This window comes from Chiloscyllium plagiosum, unplaced genomic scaffold, assembly GCF_037043375.1.
Source record: "Chiloscyllium plagiosum isolate Xiang-an unplaced genomic scaffold, Cpla_swu_hap1 HiC_scaffold_2, whole genome shotgun sequence".
Lineage (NCBI taxonomy): Eukaryota > Metazoa > Chordata > Chondrichthyes > Orectolobiformes > Hemiscylliidae > Chiloscyllium > Chiloscyllium plagiosum.
The window spans coordinates 161,294,775-161,318,360 of record NW_028270140.1 but is presented as its reverse complement, the minus strand read 5'-3'; the positions used below and the strand labels follow the sequence as shown (position 1 = coordinate 161,318,360).

Below are 23,586 nucleotides of genomic sequence, written 5' to 3'. Positions count from 1 at the left end.
TCAGTGTGTACTCTGGGTTTGTGATGGATCACTCAGTGTGTACTCTGGGTGTGTGGTGGATCACTCAGTGTGTACTCTGGGTGTGAGATGGATCACTCAGTGTGTACTCTGGGTGTGTGATGGATCACTCAGTGTGTACTCTGGGTGCGTGGTGGGTCACTCAGTGTGTACTCTGGGTGTGTGGTGGATCACTCAGTGTGTACTCTGGGTGTGTGATGGATCACTCAGTGTGTACTCTGGGTGTGTGGTGGGTCACTCAGTGTGTACTCTGGGTGTGTGGTGGGTCACTCAGTGTGTACTCTGGGTGTGTGGTGGATCACTCAGTGTGTAGTCTGAGTGTGTGGTGGATCACTGAGTGTGTACTTTGGGTGTGTGGTGGGTCACTCAGTGTGTACTCTGGGTGTGTGATGGGTCACTCAGTGTGTACTCTGGGTGTGTGATGGATCACTCAGTGTGTACTCTGGGTGTGTGGTGGATCACTCAGTGTGTACTCTGCGTGTGTGGTAGATCACTCAGTGTGTACTCTAGGTGTGTGGTGGATCACTCAGTGTGTACTCTGGGTGTGTGATGGATCACTCAGTGTGTACTCTGGGTGTGTGGTGGGTCACTCAGTGTGTACTCTGGGTGTGTGGTGGGTCACTCAGTGTGTACTCTGGGTGTGTGGTGGATCACTCAGTGTGTACTCTGGGTGTGTGGTGGATCACTGAGTGTGTATTCTCGGTGTGTGATGGATCACTCAGTGTGTACTCTGGGTGTGTGGTGGATCACTCAGTGTGTACTCTGGGTGTGTGGTAGATCACTCAGTGTGTACTCTGGGTGTGTGGTGGATCACTCAGTCTGTACTCTGGGTGTGTGATGGATCACTCAGTGTATACTCTGGGTGTGTGGTGGATCACTCAGTCTGTACTCTGGGTGTGTGATGGATCACTCAGTGTGTACTCTGGGTGTGTGATGGATCACTCAGTGTGTACTCTGGGTGTGTGGTGGATCACTCAGTGTGTACTCTGGGTGTGTGATGGATCACTCAGTGTGTACTCTGGGTGTGTGGTGGATCACTCAGTGTGTACTCTGGGTGTGTGATGGATCGCTCAGTGTGTACTCTGGATGTGTGGTGGATCACTCAGTGTGTACTCTGGGTGTGTGGTGGATCACTCAGTGTGTACTCTGGGTGTGTGATGGATCACTCAGTGTGTACTCTGGGTGTGTGGTGGATCACTGAGTGTGTACGCTGGGTGTGTGGTGGATCACTCAGTGTGTACTCTGGGTGTGTGATGGATCACTCAGTGTGTACTCTGGGTGTGTGATGGATCACTCAGTGTGTACTCTGGGTGTTTGGTGGATCACTCAGTGTGTACTCTGGGCGTGTGGTGGAGCACTCAGTGTGTACTCTGGGTGTGTGGTGGATCACTCAGTGTGTACTCTAGGTGTGAGGTGGATCACTCAGTGTGTCCTCTGGGTGTGTGATGGGTCACTGTGTGTACTCTGGGTGTGTGATGGATCACTCAGTGTGTACTCTGGGTGTGTGATGGATCACTCAGTGTGTACTCTGGGTGTGTGGTGGATCACTCAGTGTGTACTCTGGGCGTGTAGTGGAGCACTCAGTGTGTACTCTGGGTGTGTGATGGATCACTCAGTGTGTACTCTGGGTGTGTGGTGGGTCACTCAGTGTGTACTCTGGGTGTGTGGTGGGTCACTCAGTGTGTACTCTGGGTGTGTGATGGATCACTCAGTGTGTACTGTGGGTGTGTGATGGATCACTCAGTGTGTACTCTGGGTGTGTGGTGGATCACTCAGTGTCTACTCTGGGTGTGTGATGGATCACTCATTGTGTACTCTGGGTGTGTGATGGATCACTCAGTGTGTACTCTGGGTGTATGTTGGATCACGCAGTGTGTCCTCTGGGTGTGTGGTGGGTCACTCAGTGTGTACTCTGGGTGTGTGGTGCATCGCTGAGTGTGTACTCTGGGTGTGTGGTGGATCACTCAGTGTGTACTCTGGGTGTGTGGTGCATCGCTGAGTGTGTACTCTGGGTGTGTGGTGGATCACTCAGTGTGTACTCTGGGTGTGTGGTGGATCACTGAGTGTGTACTCTGGGTGTGTGGTGGATCACTGAGTGAGTATTCTGGGGGTGTGGTGGATCACTCAGTGTGTACTATGGGTGTGTGGTCGATCACTCAGTGTGTACTCTGGGCGTGTGGTGGATCACTCAGTGTGTACTCTGGGCGTGTGGTGGATCACTCAGTGTGTACTCTGGGTGTGTGATGGATCACTCAGTGTGTACTCTGGGCGTGTGGTCGATCACTCACTGTGTTCTCTGGGTGTGTGATGGATCATTCAGTGTGTACTCTGGGTGTGTGGTGGATCACTGAGTGTGTATTCTCGGTGTGTGATGGATCACTCAGTGTGTACTCTGGGTGTGTGATGGATCACTCAGTGTGTACTCTGGGTGTGTGGTGGATCACTCAGTGTGTACTCTGTGTGTGTGGTGGATTACTCAGTGTGTACTCTGGGTTTGTGATGGATCACTCAGTGTGTACTCTGGGTGTGTGGTGGATCACTCAGTGTGTACTCTGGGTGTGTGGTGCATCGCTGAGTGTGTACTCTGGGTGTGTGGTGGATCACTCAGTGTGTACTCTGGGTGTGTGGTGGATCACTCAGTGTGTACTCTGGGTGTGTGGTGCATCGCTGAGTGTGTACTCTGGGTGTGTGATGGATCACTCACTGTGTACTCTGGGTGTGTGGTGGGTCACTCAGTGTGTACTCTGGGTGTGTGGTGGGTCACTCAGTGTGTACTCTGGGTGTGTGGTGGATCACTCAGTGTGTACTCTGAGTGTGTGGTGGATCACTGAGTGTGTACTTTGGGTGTGTGGTGGGTCACTCAGTGTGTACTATGGGTGTGTGGTCGATCACTCAGTGTGTACTCTGGGGGTGTGGTGGATCACTCAGTGTGTACTATGGGTGTGTGGTCGATCACTCAGTGTGTACTCTGGGCGTGTGGTGGATCACTCAGTGTGTACTCTGGGCGTGTGGTGGATCACTCAGTGTGTACTCTGGGTGTGTGATGGATCACTCAGTGTGTACTCTGGGCGTGTGGTCGATCACTCACTGTGTTCTCTGGGTGTGTGATGGATCATTCAGTGTGTACTCTGGGTGTGTGGTGGATCACTGAGTGTGTATTCTCGGTGTGTGATGGATCACTCAGTGTGTACTCTGGGTGTGTGATGGATCACTCAGTGTGTACTCTGGGTGTGTGGTGGATCACTCAGTGTGTACTCTGTGTGTGTGGTGGATTACTCAGTGTGTACTCTGGGTTTGTGATGGATCACTCAGTGTGTACTCTGGGTGTGTGGTGGATCACTCAGTGTGTACTCTGGGTGTGAGATGGATCACTCAGTGTGTACTCTGGGTGTGTGATGGATCACTCAGTGTGTACTCTGGGTGCGTGGTGGGTCACTCAGTGTGTACTCTGGGTGTGTGGTGGATCACTCAGTGTGTACTCTGGGTGTGTGATGGATCACTCACTGTGTACTCTGGGTGTGTGGTGGGTCACTCAGTGTGTACTTTGGGTGTGTGGTGGGTCACTCAGTGTGTACTCTGGGTGTGTGATGGGTCACTCAGTGTGTACTCTGGGTGTGTGATGGATCACTCAGTGTGTACTCTGGGTGTGTGGTGGATCACTCAGTGTGTACTCTGCGTGTGTGGTAGATCACTCAGTGTGTACTCTAGGTGTGTGGTGGATCACTCAGTGTGTACTCTGGGTGTGTGATGGATCACTCAGTGTGTCCTCTGGGTGTGTGGTAGATCACTCAGTGTGTACTCTGGGTGTGTGATGGATGACTCAGTGTGTACTCTGGGTGTGTGGTGGATCACTGAGTGTGTACGCTGGGTGTGTGGTGGAGCACTCAGTGTGTACTCTGGGTGTGTGATGGATCACTCAGTGTGTACTCTGGGTGTGTGGTGGGTCACTCAGTGTGTACTCTGGGTGTGTGGTGGGTCACTCAGTGTGTACTCTGGGTGTGTGATGGATCACTCAGTGTGTACTGTGGGTGTGTGATGGATCACTCAGTGTGTACTCTGGGTGTGTGGTGGATCACTCAGTGTCTACTCTGGGTGTGTGATGGATCACTCATTGTGTACTCTGGGTGTGTGATGGATCACTCAGTGTGTACTCTGGGTGTATGTTGGATCACTCAGTGTGTCCTCTGGGTGTGTGGTGGGTCACTCAGTGTGTACTCTGGGTGTGTGGTGCATCGCTGAGTGTGTACTCTGGGTGTGTGGTGGATCACTCAGTGTGTACTCTGGGTGTGTGGTGGATCACTCAGTGTGTACTCTGGGTGTGTGGTGCATCGCTGAGTGTGTACTCTGGGTGTGTGGTGGATCACTCAGTGTGTACTCTGGGTGTGTGGTGGATCACTGAGTGTGTACTCTGGGTGTGTGGTGGATCACTGAGTGTGTATTCTGGGGGTGTGGTGGATCACTCAGTGTGTACTATGGGTGTGTGGTCGATCACTCAGTGTGTACTCTGGGCGTGTGGTGGATCACTCAGTGTGTACTCTGGGCGTGTGGTGGATCACTCAGTGTGTACTCTGGGTGTGTGATGGATCACTCAGTGTGTACTCTGGGCGTGTGGTCGATCACTCACTGTGTTCTCTGGGTGTGTGATGGATCATTCAGTGTGTACTCTGGGTGTGTGGTGGATCACTGAGTGTGTATTCTCCGTGTGTGATGGATCACTCAGTGTGTACTCTGGGTGTGTGATGGATCACTCAGTGTGTACTCTGGGTGTGTGGTGGATCACTCAGTGTGTACTCTGTGTGTGTGGTGGATTACTCAGTGTGTACTCTGGGTTTGTGATGGATCACTCAGTGTGTACTCTGGGTGTGAGATGGATCACTCAGTGTGTACTCTGGGTGTGTGATGGATCACTCAGTGTGTACTCTGGGTGCGTGGTGGGTCACTCAGTGTGTACTCTGGGTGTGTGGTGGATCACTCAGTGTGTACTCTGGGTGTGTGATGGATCACTCAGTGTGTACTCTGGGTGTGTGGTGGGTCACTCAGTGTGTACTCTGGGTGTGTGGTGGGTCACTCAGTGTGTACTCTGGGTGTGTGGTGGATCACTCAGTGTGTACTCTGAGTGTGTTGTGGATCACTGAGTGTGTACTTTGGGTGTGTGGTGGGTCACTCAGTGTGTACTCTGGGTGTGTGATGGGTCACTCAGTGTGTACTCTGGGTGTGTGATGGATCACTCAGTGTGTACTCTGGGTGTGTGGTGGATCACTCAGTGTGTACTCTGCGTGTGTGGTAGATCACTCAGTGTGTACTCTAGGTGTGTGGTGGATCACTCAGTGTGTACTCTGGGTGTGTGATGGATCACTCAGTGTGTACTCTGGGTGTGTGGTGGGTCACTCAGTGTGTACTCTGGGTGTGTGGTGGGTCACTCAGTGTGTACTCTGGGTGTGTGGTGGATCACTCAGTGTGTACTCTGGGTGTGTGGTGGATCACTGAGTGTGTATTCTCGGTGTGTGATGGATCACTCAGTGTGTACTCTGGGTGTGTGGTGGATCACTCAGTGTGTACTCTGGGTGTGTGGTAGATCACTCAGTGTGTACTCTGGGTGTGTGGTGGATCACTCAGTCTGTACTCTGGGTGTGTGATGGATCACTCAGTGTATACTCTGGGTGTGTGGTGGATCACTCAGTCTGTACTCTGGGTGTGTGATGGATCACTCAGTGTGTACTCTGGGTGTGTGATGGATCACTCAGTGTGTACTCTGGGTGTGTGGTGGATCACTCAGTGTGTACTCTGGGTGTGTGATGGATCACTCAGTGTGTACTCTGGGTGTGTGGTGGATCACTCAGTGTGTACTCTGGGTGTGTGATGGATCGCTCAGTGTGTACTCTGGATGTGTGGTGGATCACTCAGTGTGTACTCTGGGTGTGTGGTGGATCACTCAGTGTGTACTCTGGGTGTGTGATGGATCACTCAGTGTGTACTCTGGGTGTGTGGTGGATCACTGAGTGTGTACGCTGGGTGTGTGGTGGATCACTCAGTGTGTACTCTGGGTGTGTGATGGATCACTCAGTGTGTACTCTGGGTGTGTGATGGATCACTCAGTGTGTACTCTGGGTGTGTGGTGGATCACTCAGTGTGTACTCTGGGCGTGTGGTGGAGCACTCAGTGTGTACTCTGGGTGTGTGGTGGATCACTCAGTGTGTACTCTAGGTGTGAGGTGGATCACTCAGTGTGTCCTCTGGGTGTGTGATGGGTCACTGTGTGTACTCTGGGTGTGTGATGGATCACTCAGTGTGTACTCTGGGTGTGTGATGGATCACTCAGTGTGTACTCTGGGTGTGTGGTGGATCACTCAGTGTGTACTCTGGGCGTGTAGTGGAGCACTCAGTGTGTACTCTGGGTGTGTGATGGATCACTCAGTGTGTACTCTGGGTGTGTGGTGGGTCACTCAGTGTGTACTCTGGGTGTGTGGTGGGTCACTCAGTGTGTACTCTGGGTGTGTGATGGATCACTCAGTGTGTACTGTGGGTGTGTGATGGATCACTCAGTGTGTACTCTGGGTGTGTGGTGGATCACTCAGTGTCTACTCTGGGTGTGTGATGGATCACTCATTGTGTACTCTGGGTGTGTGATGGATCACTCAGTGTGTACTCTGGGTGTATGTTGGATCACTCAGTGTGTCCTCTGGGTGTGTGGTGGGTCACTCAGTGTGTACTCTGGGTGTGTGGTGCATCGCTGAGTGTGTACTCTGGGTGTGTGGTGGATCACTCAGTGTGTACTCTGGGTGTGTGGTGGATCACTCAGTGTGTACTCTGGGTGTGTGGTGCATCGCTGAGTGTGTACTCTGGGTGTGTGGTGGATCACTCAGTGTGTACTCTGGGTGTGTGGTGGATCACTGAGTGTGTACTCTGGGTGTGTGGTGGATCACTGAGTGTGTATTCTGGGGGTGTGGTGGATCACTCAGTGTGTACTATGGGTGTGTGGTCGATCACTCAGTGTGTACTCTGGGCGTGTGGTGGATCACTCAGTGTGTACTCTGGGCGTGTGGTGGATCACTCAGTGTGTACTCTGGGTGTGTGATGGATCACTCAGTGTGTACTCTGGGTGTGTGGTGGATCACTGAGTGTGTATTCTCGGTGTGTGATGGATCACTCAGTGTGTACTCTGGGTGTGTGATGGATCACTCAGTGTGTACTCTGGGTGTGTGGTGGATCACTCAGTGTGTACTCTGTGTGTGTGTGGTGGATTACTCAGTGTGTACTCTGGGTTTGTGATGGATCACTCAGTGTGTACTCTGGGTGTGTGGTGGATCACTCAGTGTGTACTCTGGGTGTGAGATGGATCACTCAGTGTGTACTCTGGGTGTGTGATGGATCACTCAGTGTGTACTCTGGGTGCGTGGTGGGTCACTCAGTGTGTACTCTGGGTGTGTGGTGGATCACTCAGTGTGTACTCTGGGTGTGTGATGGATCACTCAGTGTGTACTCTGGGTGTGTGGTGGGTCACTCAGTGTGTACTCTGGGTGTGTGGTGGGTCACTCAGTGTGTACTCTGGGTGTGTGGTGGATCACTCAGTGTGTACTCTGAGTGTGTGGTGGATCACTGAGTGTGTACTTTGGGTGTGTGGTGGGTCACTCAGTGTGTACTCTGGGTGTGTGATGGGTCACTCAGTGTGTACTCTGGGTGTGTGATGGATCACTCAGTGTGTACTCTGGGTGTGTGGTGGATCACTCAGTGTGTACTCTGCGTGTGTGGTAGATCACTCAGTGTGTACTCTCGGTGTGTGGTGGATCACTCAGTGTGTACTCTGGGTGTGTGATGGATCACTCAGTGTGTCCTCTGGGTGTGTGGTAGATCACTCAGTGTGTACTCTGGGTGTGTGATGGATGACTCAGTGTGTACTCTGGGTGTGTGGTGGATCACTCAGTGTGTACTCTGGGTGTGTGGTGGATCACTCAGTGTGTACTCTGGGTGTGTGGTGGATCACTCAGTGTGTATTCTGGGCGTGAGATGGATCACTCAGTGTGTACTCTGGGTGTGTGGTGGATCACTCAGTGTGTACTCTGGGTGTGTGGTGGATCACTCAGTGTGTACTCTGGGTGTGTGGTGGATCACTGAGTGTGTATTCTGGGTGTGTGATGGATTACTCAGTGTGTACTCTGGGTGTGTGATGGATCACTCAGTGTGTACTCTGGGTGTGTGGTGGATCACTCAGTGTGTACTCTGGGTATGTCGTGGATCACTCAGTGTGTACTCTGGGTGTGTGGTGGATCACTCAGTGTGTACTCTGGGTATGTCGTGGATCACTCATTGTGTACTCTGGGTGTGAGATGGATCACTCAGTGTGTACTCTGGGTGTGTGGTGGATCACTCAGTGTGTCCTCTGGGTGTGTGGTGGGTCTGTCACTGTGGTCTTGTATTGCAATGTTGGGATTCTATGATTCACTGCGACAGTGACTGACCTGGGCAGATGGTGAAATAAAATGTTACTGCAGCTCCTGAACGTCTGAAACGAAAGCAGAAAGTGATAGTGAAACTCTGCCGAGCTGGCAGCATCTCTGGATTGAGGAACTCTTCACAGTTTGTGTCCAGTGACCTTTATTCAAAATAGTTCTGCCATTCCCAGATCCTGCCAGACCTGCTGAGTTTCTCCAGCAACATGTGTTTTTGTCTAGTCTGGTGGCGGGTGTATTATGGCCTCAGCAGCGTCTCAATGATCAGTCGAGCCAGCTCCTGGTGTAAAATCACAGTGATTTATGGAGCCAGTCAGTCAGTCAGTCCCCCGCACCCCTCCCCAGCCCAATCCTGAAGCTCTGCTGCTTTATTTCCTTTGAAAACAGGAGGAACGTTGGAACAGTCCGCAGGTATGTGTGGGAACTGAGGGGAGGAAGGCTGAGTGATCGTGTCGGGTGCTGTTACACCTTCTCTGTTGCCGATTGTTTTTCGGAGCAGTCACTCATTTGTGGTACGGCTGCTCAAATATTTCAGCAAGGATTCACTCTGATCGGCAAGGCCTCTTGCTTGGAGCCTGCACAGAGTTGGGCTGCAAGTTGTTACATTAACCAAAAGCTTTCTTCCAGGATTTTCAGTTTTCAATGACCACATCTTGTGTCTGAATCTGGAACCCTCTCAGTCTCTGATGGGCTGCTGCAGGGTCCTATTAGCCAGCTGACTGGAATCCCATGTGGGGAATACATCAATTCACCACATGCCTGTGGCTGATTCACCCTGTATGGTAAGTCAGCCACAGGGAGAGCGGAGCAGCCCCAAGTCGGGCTCCACATGGGCACCAACGACATAGATAGGAAAAGGATGGGGATTTAAGGCAGAAATTCAGGGAGCTAGGGTGGAAGCTTAGAGCCAGAACAAACAGAGTTGTTATCTCTAGTTTGTTGCCCGTGCCACGTGCTAGCGAGGTGAGGAATAGGGAGAGAGAGGAGTTGAACACAGCTACAAGGATGGTGCAGGAGGGACGGATTCAGATACCTGAATAATTGAGGCTCATTCTGAGGTAGGTGGGACCTGTACAAACAGGATGGTCTTCACTGAACCAGAGGGGTACCAATATCCTGGGGGGACATTTGCTAATGGTCTTTCGGAGGGTTTAAACTAATTCAGCAGGTTGATGGGAACCTGAATTGTAGTTCCAGTGTCCAGGAGGTTGAGAGTAGTCAGGTCAGAGATATGGTTTGAAGGTCACAAGAGTTAACCAACAAGCAGGAAGTTGGTTTGAAGTGTGTCTCCTTCAACGCCAGGAGCATCTGGAATAAGGTTGGTGAACTTGCAGCATGGGTTGGTACCTGGGACTTCGATGTTGTGGCCATTTCAGAGACATAGGTAGAACAGGGACAGGAATGGCTGTTGCAGGTTCCAGGATTTAGATGTTTCAGTAAGAACAGAGAAGATGGTAAAAGAGGGGGAGGTGTGGCATTGTTGGTCAAGGACAGTATTACAGTTGTTGAAAGGATGTTTGGGGACTCGTGTACTGAGGTAGTATGGGCTGAGGTTAGAAACAGGAAAGGAGAGGTCACCCTGTTGGGAGTTTTCTATAGGCCTCCGAATAGTTCCAGAGATGTAGAGGAAAGGATAGCAAAGGTAATTCTGGATAGGAGCGAGAGAGGCAGGGTAGTTGTTAGGGGGGACTTTAACTTTCCAAATACTGACTGGAAACTCCATAGCTTGAGTACTTTAGATGGGTCAGTTTTTGTCCAGTGTGTACAGGAGGGTTTCCTAACACAGTGTGTAGACAGGCCAACAAGGGACAAGGCCACATTAGATTTGGTACTGGGTAATAAACCCGGCCAGGTGTTAGATTTGGAGGTAGGTGAGCACTTTGTTGATAGTGACCACAATTCGGTTATGTTTACTTCAGTGATGGAAAGGGAGAGGTATATACCGAGGGGAAGAGTTACAGCTGGGGGAAAGGCAATGATGATGCGATTAGGCAAGATTTAGGAAGCATAGGATGGGGAAGGAAACTGCAGGGGATGGGCACAATTGAAATGTGGAGCTTATTCAAGGAACAGCTACACTGTGTCCTTGATAAGTATGTACCTGTCAGACAGGGAGGGAGTGGTCGAGAGAGGGAGCTGTGGTTTACAGAGTAAGTGGAATCTCTTGTCAAGAGGAAGAAGGAGGTTTATGTTAGGCTGGGAGGTGAAAGCTCAGTTAGGGCGCTTGAAAGTTATAAGTTAGCCAGGAAAGATACCTAAAAATAGAGTTAAGAAAAGTGAGGAGGGGTCATGAGACAACTTGGCAGGGAGGATCAAGGAAAACCCTAAAGCTTTCTATCGGTATATCAGGAATAAAAGAATGACTTAAGTACGATTAGGGTCCGTCAAAGACAGTAGTAGGAAGTTGTGCGTGGAGTCCAAGGAAATAGGAGAAGCGCTAAATGAATAAATTTTGTCCGTATTCACATATAAAAAGACAATGTTGTCGAGGACAATACTGAGATACAGGCTATTAGATTAAATGGGATTGAGGTTCAGAAGGAGGTGTTAGCAATTCTGGAGTGTGTGAAAAGAGATAAGTCCCCTGGACCGGATGGGATTTATCCTGGGAATCTCTGGGAAGCCAGGGAGGAGATTGCCGAGCCTTTGGCATTGATCTTTAAATCGTCATTGTCTCCAGGAATAGTGCCAGAAGACTGGAGGATAGCAAATGTGGTTCCCCTGTTCAAGAAGGGGAGTAGAGACAACCCTGGTAATTATAGACCAGTGAGCCTTACTTCAGTTGTTGGTAAAGTGTTGGAAAGGATTATAAGAGATAGGATTTATAATCAACTAGAAAGGAATAATTTGTTTAGAGATAATCAGCACGGTTTTGTGAAGGGTAAGTCGTGCCTCACAAACCTTATTGAGTTCTGTGAGAAGGTGACCAAACAGGTAGATGAGAGTAAACCGGTTGATGTGGTGTATATGGATTTCAGCAAGGCGTTCGATAAGGTTCCCCACAGTAGGCTATTGTACAAAATGCGGAGGAATGGGATTGTGGGAGATATAGCAGTTTGGATCAGTAATTGGCTTGCTGAAAGAAGACAGAGGGTGGTGGTTGGTGGGAAATGTTCATCCTGGAGTTCAGTTACCAGTGGTGTACCACAAGGATCTGTTTTGGGTCTATTGCTGTTTGTCATTTTTATAAACGACCTGGATGAGGGCGTAGAAGGGTGGGTTAGTAAATTTGCAGACGACACTAAGGTCGGTGGAGTTGTGGACAGTGACGAAGGATGTTGTAGGTTACAGAGAGACATAGATAAGCTGCAGAGCTGGGCTGAGAGGTGCCAAATGGAGTTTAATGTGGAAAAGTGGGAGGTGATTCACTTTGGAAGGAGTAACCGGAATGCAAAGTACTGGGCTAATGGTAAGATTCTTGGTAGTGTAGATGAGCAGAGAGATCTCGGTGTCCAGGTACGTAGTTCCTTGAAAGTTGCCACCCAGGTTGACAGGGTTGTTAAGAAGGCATACAGTGTGTTACCTTTTATTGGTAGAGGGATTGAGTTTCGGAACCATGAGGTTATGCTACAGCTGTACAAAACTCTGGTGTGGCCGCACTTGGAGTATTGTGTACAGTTCTGGTCACCGCATTATAAGGAGGATGTGGAAGCTTTGGAAAGGGTGCAGAGGAGATTTACTAGGATGTTGCCAGGTATGGAGGGAAGGTCTTACGAGGAAAGGCTGAGGGACTTGAGGCTGTTTTTGTTAGAGAGAAGAAGGTTGAGAAGTGACTTAATAGACACATATAAGATAATCAGAGGGTTAGATAGGGTGGACAGGGAGAGCCTTTTTCCAAGTATGGGGACGGCGAGTATGAGGGGGCATAGCTTTAAATTGAGGGGTGATAGAGATAGGACAGATGTCAGAGGTAGTTTCTTTACTCAGAGAGTAGTAGGGGCGTGGAATGCCCTGCCTGCAACAGTAGTAGACTCAACAACTTTAATGGCATTTAAATGATCATTGGGTAAGCATATGGATGATAGTGGAATAGTGCAGGTTAGATGGGCTTCAGATTGGTATGTCAGGGCAGCACAACATTGAGGGCCGAAGGGCCTGTACTGAGCTGTAATGTTCTATGTTCTACGAGTGGCCAGCACATTGTCTAATACTGACCCACAAACAAATCAAGCAACACCTCTGCTCCTGTGATCACATGGCTGGCAAAAAAGCCTTCTTCACATTGTAGAGAGTTCACTCTTTTCCCTCGATTTCACTCCTCTCTGTCCCTGACAATAAATGGATGTCTCTAGTTCTTGCTGTATATGGTGATGACTGACTTTAAGTAGTCCCTTCTTGTATCTCCTAAGAGTCTAGTTTCTGACTGTAATCCAACCCTTTGTGTGGTTTTCCAGCATCAACGCTCTGTTGGATATCAGCCTGGGGTATGTGGATGCTGGCACAAAGATTGAACACCAGCTCATCCTCAAAAGCAAGGAGTTCTTTGTCAATGGAGATGTGAAGGTGATTCCTGACCCTCCACCATTCACACGCGAACCTTCCAAAGAGATTCCAAAGGAAGGCGAGCTAACAATTGAGCAGCTCAGTCACCTGCATCGACAGTTTATGCTTGTGGCACCCACAGGTAAGTCCTCAGACATGGACAGGCTGCTATTGTTGTCACAATCACATGGGAAAGTGACTGATTCTCAATCACTGATCCTCTCAACGTCACCACTAAAGTTCATTATTTCATCCAAGTATGCAAAGTCCCTGATTTGAGGTATCTGATGGAAACACAGATCAGGTTTCTGTATTTAACAAGAACCACAGCTTATTGGAAAGAAGTAAATCCTAATCACAGAAACATAGAAAATAGGGGCAGGAGGAGGCCATTCAGCCCTTCGAACCTGCACCATCATTCAACACGATCATGGCTGATCATGTAATCTCAGTGTCCTGTTCCTGCTTTCTCCCCATACTCCTTGATTCCTTTAGCCACAAGGACCATGTCCAACTCTGAGTGAAGAAATTCTTCCTCACCTCAGTCCTGAATGGCCTACCCCTAACTCTTAGACTGTGACCCCTAGTTCTGGGCATCCCCAACATCAGGGACTTTCTTCCCGCATCGAGCCTGTCCAGTCCCATCAGGGTCTCTATGAGATCCCCTCATTCTTCTAAATTCCAGCAAGTCAGTCTTTCCTCAGGATCGGCAAGAGGTAGCACAGTGGCTCATCGGTTAGCACCGCTGCCTCACAGCACCAGGATCCCAGGTTCAATTCCAGCCTTGGGTGACTGTCTGTGTGGAGTTTGCACATTCTCCCCGTCTCTGCATGGGTCTCCTCCCAAATCCAAAGATGTGCAGGTCAGGTGAATTGGCCATGCTGAATTGCCCGTAGTGTTTGGAGGGTCTGGGTGGATTGCTCTTTGGAGGGTCAGTGTGGGCTGGTTGGGCTGAAGGGCCTGTTTCCACACTGTAGGGAACCAAAAAAAAAAATCACAAGTAAATTTCTAGGAGCTATTAACATATGACTCCATTTGGAACAGTGAAGTCTGGGAGAATGTGAGGACTGCAGATGCTGGAGATCTGAGTCGAGAGTGTGGCACTGGAAATGCGCAGCAGGTCAGGCAGCATCCAAGGAGCAGGAAGAACGATGTTTCGGGCCGGGGCCCTTCATCAGGAATGATTTTCCGAAACGTCGACTCTCCTGCTCCTCGGATGCTGCCTGACTTGCTGTACTTTTCCAGCACCACCCTCTCACATGTGACTCTACTTGTTGACCCACAATCCTTTTTTAAACGCCCCGTACACACACCTGCATAGACACTGACAGACAAAAAAACATTGACTTTATGGATGTTGGGGAAAAACCGGGGAAAGACAGTCCCATCAGGTTTGTTCAAATTTCCCCTTTCTTTGCCAAGACTTTCTGTTCTTCATTCTCCTTTTCCCTATTCTTTGCAGATAGCGCAGGGTGATTGGTACACTAACTACAAAGTCCCTTAGTCTCTAGTTCAAGGTAACAGCTTACAGCAACTGGCCTTCTTCAGGCTGCTTGGATTTTACTGCAGAGAAAGAGACACAGTCACAACACCTGTCATTCTAACAGTCCAAAGGCTTCTCACTGAATCGTTCACACCCACAAGCTGTTCAGCTGTGCACAAACCAACAGAGTTGTCATTAGACTGATGACCTTTGGCCTCTATGACTGCTCACAAACCAATCAGCTACCTGTTGGCAGTCAAATGTCACGCTGCATACCTCTACACCCACCCCCTGGCACTGCCCACCAAGGGCCAGGCTTTCTCCAGGTAAAGAGCAGCGTAAACACCACACACATACACAGAGGTTCAGCGACTTGTCTTTAAAAGTACAGAAACTCCTTTCCATATTAATCCATGATCAAAAATACGAAAAAAAATTAATATGGTCTGAACATATATTCAGAAATCGAGGGAAAGCATATGTCATATTTCAAACTTGTGAAGGAGACAAAGCTGAGGAAATGATGTAACCATTTTGAGGTAATGAGATGGCCTGAAAACCGAATCCTATCTCGGTGGGCTTTGGAAGAAAAACACGGCCTTTACCTTGGCTGCTCCTCTCAGTGACACTCACAAGGCGATTCTCTCTCCCCTCACCTCACACCCCCCTCTCCTCTCCTCCTCCTCCCTCCCCTCCCCACACCTCCCATCCTCTCCCCTCTCAGGCACTCCCCCTCCCCAACTCCCTGGGATTGATGCTTGAATCCTGTTTGGACAGTCACTCTCCCCCTTTCTCTCTCGTGTACGCTGCAGGTGTCATGCTGAAAAAGGAATTCATTGAGATTTTACAGGACCTGGTGACAATGGACCTTGGCACAGACCAAATGCCTGACCAATGGAGTTCCATCTCTTACTCACAGGTAGGCCACCTCCTCAGTCACTGACTGATGACCTACACATTGCATTTTCCTCAGTTACAACAAACCAAACAAAGGCAAGGCAATTTGGGAAGGTGGCCAGCAGTGACCCTCTATCTTGAGGATCACATGACCCCAGATGGACTCTGAAGGCCGTGTATATGTACTCCAGACAAATCACCTTTTATAATCATTTATTCACAGGATGAGGGTGATGTGAGCTAAGGCAGCAATTTATTACCCATCCCTGATTGCCCAGGGGCAGTTAACAATAAGCCACATTGCTGTGGGTCTGGAGTCACATACAGGCTGGATCAGGTAAGGATGGCAGTTTCTTTCCCGAAAGGATATTAGAGACTCAGATGGTCTTTTCTCTCAATCGCCAATGGATTCTTGTTCATCATTAGACTTTTTCTTGAATTCAATTCTCACCAGCTGCTGTGGTGTGATTCAAACTCCTCTCCCCCCCGGGGCCCTGTGTCCCTACTGATGTTAATCCAGCTCCCTCACACTGTCCCTCAGTAACCCCTCTCCCCCCCCCCCCAGCGCCCTGTGTTACTGACTGTATCTCTACTGATGTTAATCCAGCTCCCACACACTGTCACTCAGTGACCCCTCTCCCCCCCCGGGGCCCTGTGTTACTGACTGTATCCCTACTGATGTTAATCCAGCTCCCTCACACTGTCACTCAGTAACCCCTCTCCCCCCCCGGGGCCCTGTGTTACTGACTGTATCTCTACTGATGTTAATCCAGCTCCCTCACACTGTCACTCAGTAACCCCTCTCCCCCCCCGGGGCCCTGTGTTACTGACTGTATCCCTACTGATGTTAATCCAGCTCCCACACACTGTCACTCAGTAACCCCTCTCCCCCCCAGGGCCCTGTGTTACTGACTGTATCTCTACTGATGTTAATCCAGCTCCCTCACACTGTCACTCAGTGACCCCTCTCCCCCCCCGGGGCCCTGTGTTACTGACTGTATCTCTACTGATGTTAATCCAGCTCCCACACACTGTCACTCAGTGACCCCTCTCCCCCCCCGGGGCCCTGTGTTACTGACTGTATCCCTACTGATGTTAATCCAGCTCCCTCACACTGTCACTCAGTAACCCCTCTCCCCCCCCCGGGGCCCTGTGTTACTGACTGTATCTCTACTGATGTTAATCCAGCTCCCTCACACTGTCACTCAGTAACCCCTCTCCCCCCCCGGGGCCCTGTGTTACTGACTGTATCCCTACTGATGTTAATCCAGCTCCCACACACTGTCACTCAGTAACCCCTCTCCCCCCCAGGGCCCTGTGTTACTGACTGTATCTCTACTGATGTTAATCCAGCTCCCTCACACTGTCACTCAGTAACCCCTCTCCCCCCCCCAGGGCCCTGTGTCACTGACTGTATCCCTACTGATGTTAATCCAGCTCCCTCACACTGTCACTCAGTAACCCCTCTCCCCCCCAGGGCCCTGTGTTACTGACTGTATCCCTACTGATGTTAATCCAGCTCCCTCACACTGTCACTCAGTAACCCCTCTCCCCCCCGGGGCCCTGTGTTACTGACTGTATCCCTACTGATGTTAATCCAGCTCCCACACACTGTCACTCAGTAACCCCTCTCCCCACCAGGGCCCTGTGTTACTGACTGTATCTCTACTGATGTTAATCCAGCTCCCTCACACTGTCACTCAGTAACCCCTCTCCCCCCCCCAGCGCCCTGTGTTACTGACTGTATCCCTACTGATGTTAATCCAGCTCCCTCACACTGTCAGTAGCCCCTCTTCCCCCCCCGGGGCCCTGTGTTACTGACTGTATCTCTACTGATGTTAATCCAGCTCCCACACACTGTCACTCAGTAACCCCTCTCCCCCCCCAGGGCCCTGTGTTACTGACTGTATCCCTACTGATGTTAATCCAGCTCCCCCACACTGTCACTCAGTAACCCCCCTCCCCCCCCCAGTGCCCTGTGTTACTGACTGTATCTCTACTGATGTTAATCCAGCTCCCTCACACTGTCACTCAGTAACCCCTCTCCCCCCCCGGGCCCTGTGTTACTGACTGTAACTCCACTGATGTTAATCCAGCTCCCTCACACTGTCAATCAGTGACCCCTCTCCCCCCAGCGCCCTGTGTTACTGACTGTATCCCTACTGATGTTAATCCAGCTCCCTCACACTGTCACTCAGTAACCCCTCTCCCCCCCCAGCGCCCTGTGTTACTGACTGTATCCCTACTGATATTAATCCAGCTCCCTCACACTGTCACTCAGTGACCCCTCTCCCCCCCCCGGTGCCCTGTGTTACTGACTATATCCCTACTGATATTAATCCAGCTCCCTCACACTGTCACTCAGTGACCCCTCTCCCCCCCCGGGGCCCTGTGTTACTGACTGTATCTCTACTGATGTTAATCCAGCTCCCTCACACTGTCACTCAGTAACCCCCCTCCCCCCAGTGGCCTGTGATACTGACTGTATCTCTACTGATGTTAATCCAGCTCCCTCACACTGTCACTCAGTAACCCCCCTCCCCCCCAGTGCCCTGTGTTACTGACTGTATCTCTGCTGATGTTAATCCAGCTCCCTCACACTGTCACTCAGTAACCCCTCTCCCCCCCCCCCCCCCCGGGGCCCTGTGTTACTGACTGTATCTCTACTGATGTTAATCCAGCTCCCTCACACTGTCACTCAGTGACCCCTCTCCCCCCAGGGCCCTGTTTTACTGACTGTATCCCTACTGATGTTAATCCAGCTCCCTCACACTGTCACTCAGTAACCCCCCTCCCCCCCACTGCCCTGTGTTACTGACTGTATCTCTACTGATGTTAATCCAGCTCCCTCACACTGTCACTCAGTAACCCCCCTCCCCCCCAGTGCCCTGTGTTACTGACTGTATCTCTACTGATGTTAATCCAGCTCCCTCACACTGTCACTCAGTAACCCCTCTCCCCCCCCCCGGGGCCCTGTGTTACTGACTGTATCCCTACTGATGTTAATCCAGCTCCCTCACACTGTCACTCAGTAACCCCTCTCCCCCCCCCCCCCAGTGCCCTGTGTTACTGACTGTATCTCTACTGATGTTAATCCAGCTCCCTCACACTGTCACTCAGTAACCCCTCTCCCCCCCCCGGGGCCCTGTGTTACTGACTGTATCCCTACTGATGTTAATCCAGCTCCCTCACACTGTCACTCAGTAACCCCTCTCCCCCCCAGCGCCCTGTGTTACTGACTGTATCTCTACTGATGTTAATCCAGCTCCCTCACACTGTCACTCAGTAACCCCTCTCCCCGCCAGCACCCTGTGTTACTGACTGTATCTCTACTGATGTTAATCCAGCTCCCTCACACTGTCACTCAGTGACCCCTCTCCCCCCAGTGGCCTGTGATACTGACTGTATCTCTGCTTTTGTTAATCCAGCTCCCTCACACTGTCACTCAGTAACCCCTCTCCCCCCCGGGGCCCTGTGTTACTGACTGTATCCCTACTGATGTTAATCCAGCTCCCACACACTGTCACTCAGTAACCCCTCTCCCCCCCAGGGCCCTGTGTTACTGACTGTATCTCTACTGATGTTAATCCAGCTCCCTCACACTGTCACTCAGTAACCCCTCTCCCCCCCCCAGCGCCCTGTGTTACTGACTGTATCCCTACTGATGTTAATCCAGCTCCCTCACACTGTCAGTAGCCCCTCTCCCCCCCCGGGGCCCTGTGTTACTGACTGTATCTCTACTGATGTTAATCCAGCTCCCACACACTGTCACTCAGTGACCCCTCTCCCCCCCCGGGGCCCTGTGTTACTGACTGTATCTCTACTGATGTTAATCCAGCTCCCTCACACTGTCACTCAGTAACCCCTCTCCCCCCCCGGGGCCCTGTGTTACTGACTGTATCCCTACTGATGTTAATCCAGCTCCCACACACTGTCACTCAGTAACCCCTCTCCCCCCCAGGGCCCTGTGTTACTGACTGTATCTCTACTGATGTTAATCCAGCTCCCTCACACTGTCACTCAGTAACCCCTCTCCCCCCCCCAGGGCCCTGTGTCACTGACTGTATCCCTACTGATGTTAATCCAGCTCCCTCACACTGTCACTCAGTAACCCCTCTCCCCCCCAGGGCCCTGTGTTACTGACTGTATCCCTACTGATGTTAATCCAGCTCCCTCACACTGTCACTCAGTAACCCCTCTCCCCCCCGGGGCCCTGTGTTACTGACTGTATCCCTACTGATGTTAATCCAGCTCCCACACACTGTCACTCAGTAACCCCTCTCCCCCCCAGGGCCCTGTGTTACTGACTGTATCTCTACTGATGTTAATCCAGCTCCCTCACACTGTCACTCAGTAACCCCTCTCCCCCCCCCAGCGCCCTGTGTTACTGACTGTATCCCTACTGATGTTAATCCAGCTCCCTCACACTGTCAGTAGCCCCTCTCCCCCCCCGGGGCCCTGTGTTACTGACTGTATCTCTACTGATGTTAATCCAGCTCCCACACACTGTCACTCAGTAACCCCTCTCCCCCCCCAGGGCCCTGTGTTACTGACTGTATCCCTACTGATGTTAATCCAGCTCCCCCACACTGTCACTCAGTAACCCCCCTCCCCCCCCCCAGTGCCCTGTGTTACTGACTGTATCTCTACTGATGTTAATCCAGCTCCCTCACACTGTCACTCAGTAACCCCTCTCCCCCCCCAGGGCCCTGTGTTACTGACTGTAACTCCACTGATGTTAATCCAGCTCCCTCACACTGTCAATCAGTGACCCCTCTCCCCCCAGCGCCCTGTGTTACTGACTGTATCCCTACTGATGTTAATCCAGCTCCCTCACACTGTCACTCAGTAACCCCTCTCCCCCCCCAGCGCCCTGTGTTACTGACTGTATCCCTACTGATATTAATCCAGCTCCCTCACACTGTCACTCAGTGACCCCTCTCCCCCCCCCGGGGCCCTGTGTTACTGACTGTATCTCTACTGATGTTAATCCAGCTCCCTCACACTGTCACTCAGTAACCCCCCTCCCCCCAGTGGCCTGTGATACTGACTGTATCTCTACTGATGTTAATCCAGCTCCCTCACACTGTCACTCAGTAACCCCCCTCCCCCCCAGTGCCCTGTGTTACTGACTGTATCTCTGCTGATGTTAATCCAGCTCCCTCACACTGTCACTCAGTAACCCCTCTCCCCCCCCCGGGGCCCTGTGTTACTGACTGTATCTCTACTGATGTTAATCCAGCTCCCTCACACTGTCACTCAGTGACCCCTCTCCCCCCAGGGCCCTGTGTTACTGACTGTATCCCTACTGATGTTAATCCAGCTCCCTCACACTGTCACTCAGTAACCCCCCTCCCCCCCACTGCCCTGTGTTACTGACTGTATCTCTACTGATGTTAATCCAGCTCCCTCACACTGTCACTCAGTAACCCCCCTCCCCCCCAGTGCCCTGTGTTACTGACTGTATCTCTACTGATGTTAATCCAGCTCCCTCACACTGTCACTCAGTAACCCCTCTCCCCCCCCCGGGGCCCTGTGTTACTGACTGTATCCCTACTGATGTTAATCCAGCTCCCTCACACTGTCACTCAGTAACCCCTCTCCCCCCCCCGGGGCCCTGTGTTACTGACTGTATCTCTACTGAGGTTAATCCAGCTCCCTCACACTGTCACTCAGTAACCCCTCTCCCCCCCCGGGGCCCTGTGTTACTGACTGTATCCCTACTGATGTTAATCCAGCTCCCTCACACTGTCACTCAGTAACCCCTCTCCCCCCCAGCACCCTGTGTTACTGACTGTATCTCTACTGATGTTAATCCAGCTCCCTCACACTGTCACTCAGTAACCCCTCTCCCCGCCAGCACCCTGTGTTACTGACTGTATCTCTGCTGATGTTAATCCAGCTCCCTCACACTGTCACTCAGTAACCCCTGTCCCTCCCAGCGCCCTGTGTTACTGACAGTATCTCTACTGATGTTAATCCAGCTCCCTCGCACTGTCACTCAGTAACCCCTCTCCCCCCCAGCGCCCTGTGGTACTGACTGTATCTCTACTGATGTTAATCCAGCTCCCTCACACTGTCACTCAGTAACCCCTCTCCCCGCCAGCACCCTGTGTTACTGACTGTATCTCTACTGATGTTAATCCAGCTCCCTCACACTGTCACTCAGTGACCCCTCTCCCCCCAGTGGCCTGTGATACTGACTGTATCTCTGCTTTTGTTAATCCAGCTCCCTCACACTGTCACTCAGTAACCCCTCTCCCCCCCCGGGGCCCTGTGTTACTGACTGTATCCCTACTGATGTTAATCCAGCTCCCACACACTGTCACTCAGTAACCCCTCTCCCCCCCAGGGCCCTGTGTTACTGACTGTATCTCTACTGATGTTAATCCAGCTCCCTCACACTGTCACTCAGTAACCCCTCTCCCCCCCCCAGCGCCCTGTGTTACTGACTGTGTCCCTACTGATGTTAATCCAGCTCCCTCACACTGTCAGTAGCCCCTCTCCCCCCCCGGGGCCCTGTGTTACTGACTGTATCTCTACTGATGTTAATCCAGCTCCCACACACTGTCACTCAGTGACCCCTCTCCCCCCCCGGGGCCCTGTGTTACTGACTGTATCTCTACTGATGTTAATCCAGCTCCCTCACACTGTCACTCAGTAACCCCTCTCCCCCCCCGGGGCCCTGTGTTACTGACTGTATCCCTACTGATGTTAATCCAGCTCCCACACACTGTCACTCAGTAACCCCTCTCCCCCCCAGGGCCCTGTGTTACTGACTGTATCTCTACTGATGTTAATCCAGCTCCCTCACACTGTCACTCAGTAACCCCTCTCCCCCCCCCAGGGCCCTGTGTCACTGACTGTATCCCTACTGATGTTAATCCAGCTCCCTCACACTGTCACTCAGTAACCCCTCTCCCCCCCAGGGCCCTGTGTTACTGACTGTATCCCTACTGATGTTAATCCAGCTCCCTCACACTGTCACTCAGTAACCCCTCTCCCCCCCGGGGCCCTGTGTTACTGACTGTATCCCTACTGATGTTAATCCAGCTCCCACACACTGTCACTCAGGAACCCCTCTCCCCCCCAGGGCCCTGTGTTACTGACTGTATCTCTACTGATGTTAATCCAGCTCCCTCACACTGTCACTCAGTAACCCCTCTCCCCCCCCCAGCGCCCTGTGTTACTGACTGTATCCCTACTGATGTTAATCCAGCTCCCTCACACTGTCACTCAGTAACCCCTCTCCCCCCCCGGGGCCCTGTGTTACTGACTGTATCTCTACTGATGTTAATCCAGCTCCCACACACTGTCACTCAGTAACCCCTCTCCCCCCCAGGGCCCTGTGTTACTGACTGTATCTCTACTGATGTTAATCCAGCTCCCTCACACTGTCACTCAGTAACCCCTCTCCCCCCCCAGCGCCCTGTGTTACTGACTGTATCCCTACTGATGTTAATCCAGCTCCCTCACACTGTCAGTAGCCCCTCTCCCCCCCCGGGGCCCTGTGTTACTGACTGTATCTCTACTGATGTTAATCCAGCTCCCACACACTGTCACTCAGTAACCCCCCTCCCCCCCCCAGTGCCCTGTGTTACTGACTGTATCTCTACTGATGTTAATCCAGCTCCCTCACACTGTCACTCAGTAACCCCTCTCCCCCCCCAGGGCCCTGTGTTACTGACTGTAACTCCACTGATGTTAATCCAGCTCCCTCACACTGTCAATCAGTGACCCCTCTCCCCCCAGCGCCCTGTGTTACTGACTGTATCCCTACTGATGTTAATCCAGCTCCCTCACACTGTCACTCAGTAACCCCTCTCCCCCCCCAGCGCCCTGTGTTACTGACTGTATCCCTACTGATATTAATCCAGCTCCCTCACACTGTCACTCAGTGACCCCTCTCCCCCCCCCCCGGGGCCCTGTGTTACTGACTGTATCCCTACTGATATTAATCCAGCTCCCTCACACTGTCACTCAGTGACCCCTCTCCCCCCCCGGGGCCCTGTGTTACTGACTGTATCTCTACTGATGTTAATCCAGCTCCCTCACACTGTCACTCAGTAACCCCCCTCCCCCCAGTGGCCTGTGATACTGACTGTATCTCTACTGATGTTAATCCAGCTCCCTCACACTGTCACTCAGTAACCCCCCTCCCCCCCAGTGCCCTGTGTTACTGACTGTATCTCTGCTGATGTTAATCCAGCTCCCTCACACTGTCACTCAGTAACCCCTCTCCCCCCCCCGGGGCCCTGTG

General features: G+C 51.6%; 2 protein-coding genes across 2 annotated transcripts in view; one reads left to right on the top strand and one right to left on the bottom strand.

Moving 5' to 3' along the window:
* LOC122558013 (ciliogenesis and planar polarity effector 1-like) overlaps nucleotides 1–23,586 on the bottom strand; it is a 445,779-nt gene that overhangs the window by 71,001 nt on the left and 351,192 nt on the right. The window lies entirely within an intron of this gene.
* The window catches only part of spef2 (sperm flagellar and cilia associated 2), an 894,484-nt gene that overhangs the window by 848,050 nt on the left and 22,848 nt on the right, over nucleotides 1–23,586 (top strand). Inside the window, exons 31-32 of the mRNA XM_087994173.1 lie at nucleotides 12,859–13,088; nucleotides 15,242–15,348. Of these exons, the coding sequence (XP_087850299.1) occupies nucleotides 12,859–13,088; nucleotides 15,242–15,348 (337 nt within the window). The remainder of the gene's footprint in view (nucleotides 1–12,858; nucleotides 13,089–15,241; nucleotides 15,349–23,586) is intronic.